The following is a 2,072-nucleotide window of genomic DNA, read 5'->3' on the forward strand; positions in this document are numbered from 1 at the left end:
CCACTGAGTCACCAGATCCCTTCACATTCCAAAACACATCTCTTTGTGTATTTGACATTAAGATTTGACTCTGGCGCAGCAGGCACTTGCACATCCCGTCCACATGGGGGCGATGTTGAAGCAGAAACAAAGGCCCAGCCACAGATCACTGAGGCAGAAATATCACCCAGGCCTACACGATACCTACTGCTTGAAATGAAGACGTGAACACTATCTTATCTCCTCTCCCCAGCACTGCCTCTTGAACAAGAGACATGTTGAGAAAGCAATGAACTCATGACCTCTGGTGAACCAGGTGTGGGTTATCCCAGAGAGCTCAGCTAGGTCTGATTGATCTCTCCTCCTTTCCACTGGGCCTTTCACAAGACTTGAAGAGACACCTCAGACTGTTTCAAAGTTGTCAGTCACTGAGCATCAGCAATACAAACACAAATAAGTACAGTTTATCCTCAAAATGAAGCACTAGAAGTGAAAATCAAGCAAAATACATTTTTAATAAAAAGGAATTTACTGTAGAAATATTCCATGAAAAATAGGCCCTAGAAAGAGCGGTGTGTTTTTAGAGACGACGGTGTGAGTGGAGTACAGATGGTGTCAGTACGTGTGATAATCCCTTGAGATTCATCAGACCTCTAGGGCTGCAAATCTCCAGACACTTTCTCACTAGTCACAGATTTTCCAGAAATCAGTAGTGAATAAGCAGGCAATCACATAAATCATCCACCTGTGATTAGCTACCAGAAAACCCCAAATTACACCACACTCTGTCTACCACTCTCCCTGCTGTAACCAGAGGATGAAGAGTCTGAGCAGCTGTGGTGGGAGAAGTCTATGAAGATGCCATCAGGGTCAGAGTCCATAGAGTCCAGTATCTGATCTACCACTGTCTCCGGGCTGGAGGAACAGCTGGGGATCGACCCCGTCTCTGAGCCAGAGTGGACCTGACACAGAACAGAGGGGGACACCGTCGACTCCTCCCCGCCGTGGAGGAAGGGTCCTGGGGAGTGAGAGTCCTGAAATATGGAGGGCTGGAGGTGGGACCCTAAAGACTCAGACCCCACAGACCCACAGAGATCCAGACTTCCACCACCTCCACCACAAACAACCCCTGTCAGGCTGAGGTCCTGCTCCAGGGAGGAAAGGCCCGGCTGGGCCGCGGAGGCCAGGGAGGAAGTGGTGCTGATGTCGTTGATGGCGCCTTCTTCCAGACAGGAAGTCATCTCGCAGACGGAATGGCGGCGGATGCCCATGCTGCTCACGGAGCCTGTCTCGGTATCATACTCCACCACAGGCGTCAACATGGGCACGTTGTAGGACTTGGAGCGCATCACCAGGTTCTTCACGGGGGCGTCGCCTGACTTGGGCCAGCACCGCTGCAGACGCTTTTCTGGAGAGACGATAGGAGGAGGAGTGAAGAGGGATGAGGATAGGAGGAGGGGTGAAGAGGGATGAGGATAGGAGGAGGGGTGAAGAGGGATGAGGATAGGAGGAGGGGTGAAGAGGGATGAGGATAGGAGGAGGGGTGAAGAGGGATGAGGATAGGAGGAGGGGTGAAGAGGGATGAGGATAGGAGGAGGGGTGAAGAGGGATGAGGATAGGAGGAGGGGTGAAGAGGGATGAGGATAGGAGGAGGGGTGAAGAGGGATGAGGATAGGAGGAGGGGTGAAGAGGGATGACGATAGGAGGAGGAGTGAAGAGGGATGAGGATAGGAGGAGGGGTGAAGAGGGATGAGGATAGGAAGAGGGGTGAAGAGGGATGAGGATAGGAGGAGGGGTGAAGAGGGATGAGGATAGGAGGAGGGGTGAAGAGGGATGAGGATAGGAGGAGGGGTGAAGAGGGATGAGGATAGGAGGAGGGGTGAAGAGGGATGAGGATAGGAGGAGGGGTGAAGAGGGATGAGGATAGGAGGAGGGGTGAAGAGGGATGAGGATAGGAGGGGTGAAGAGGGATGAGGATAGGAGGAGGGGTGAAGAGGGATGAGGATAGGAGGAGGGGTGAAGAGGGTTGAGGATAGGAGGAGGGGTGAAGAGGGATGAGGATAGGATGAGGGGTGAAGAGGGATGAGGGGTGA

The 2,072-nt window shown here is 52.8% G+C and overlaps 1 protein-coding gene across 6 annotated transcripts in view; it reads right to left on the reverse strand.

Annotated features, from left to right (window-relative positions):
- Positions 1–475: 475 nt before the first annotated feature.
- Positions 476–2,072, reverse strand: part of LOC110490677 (proline-rich protein 5) — a 61,226-nt gene continuing 59,629 nt past the window's right edge. For all 6 annotated transcript variants that reach the window (XM_036945311.1, XM_036945314.1, XM_036945316.1 and 3 more), the window contains one exon: positions 476–1,387. In XM_036945311.1, coding sequence (XP_036801206.1) covers positions 753–1,387 — 635 coding nt within the window. In that variant the 3' untranslated portion in view covers positions 476–752. The remainder of the gene's footprint in view (positions 1,388–2,072) is intronic.

This window comes from Oncorhynchus mykiss, chromosome 15 (genome assembly GCF_013265735.2).
Source record: "Oncorhynchus mykiss isolate Arlee chromosome 15, USDA_OmykA_1.1, whole genome shotgun sequence".
In the NCBI taxonomy this organism is placed as follows: domain Eukaryota; kingdom Metazoa; phylum Chordata; class Actinopteri; order Salmoniformes; family Salmonidae; genus Oncorhynchus; species Oncorhynchus mykiss.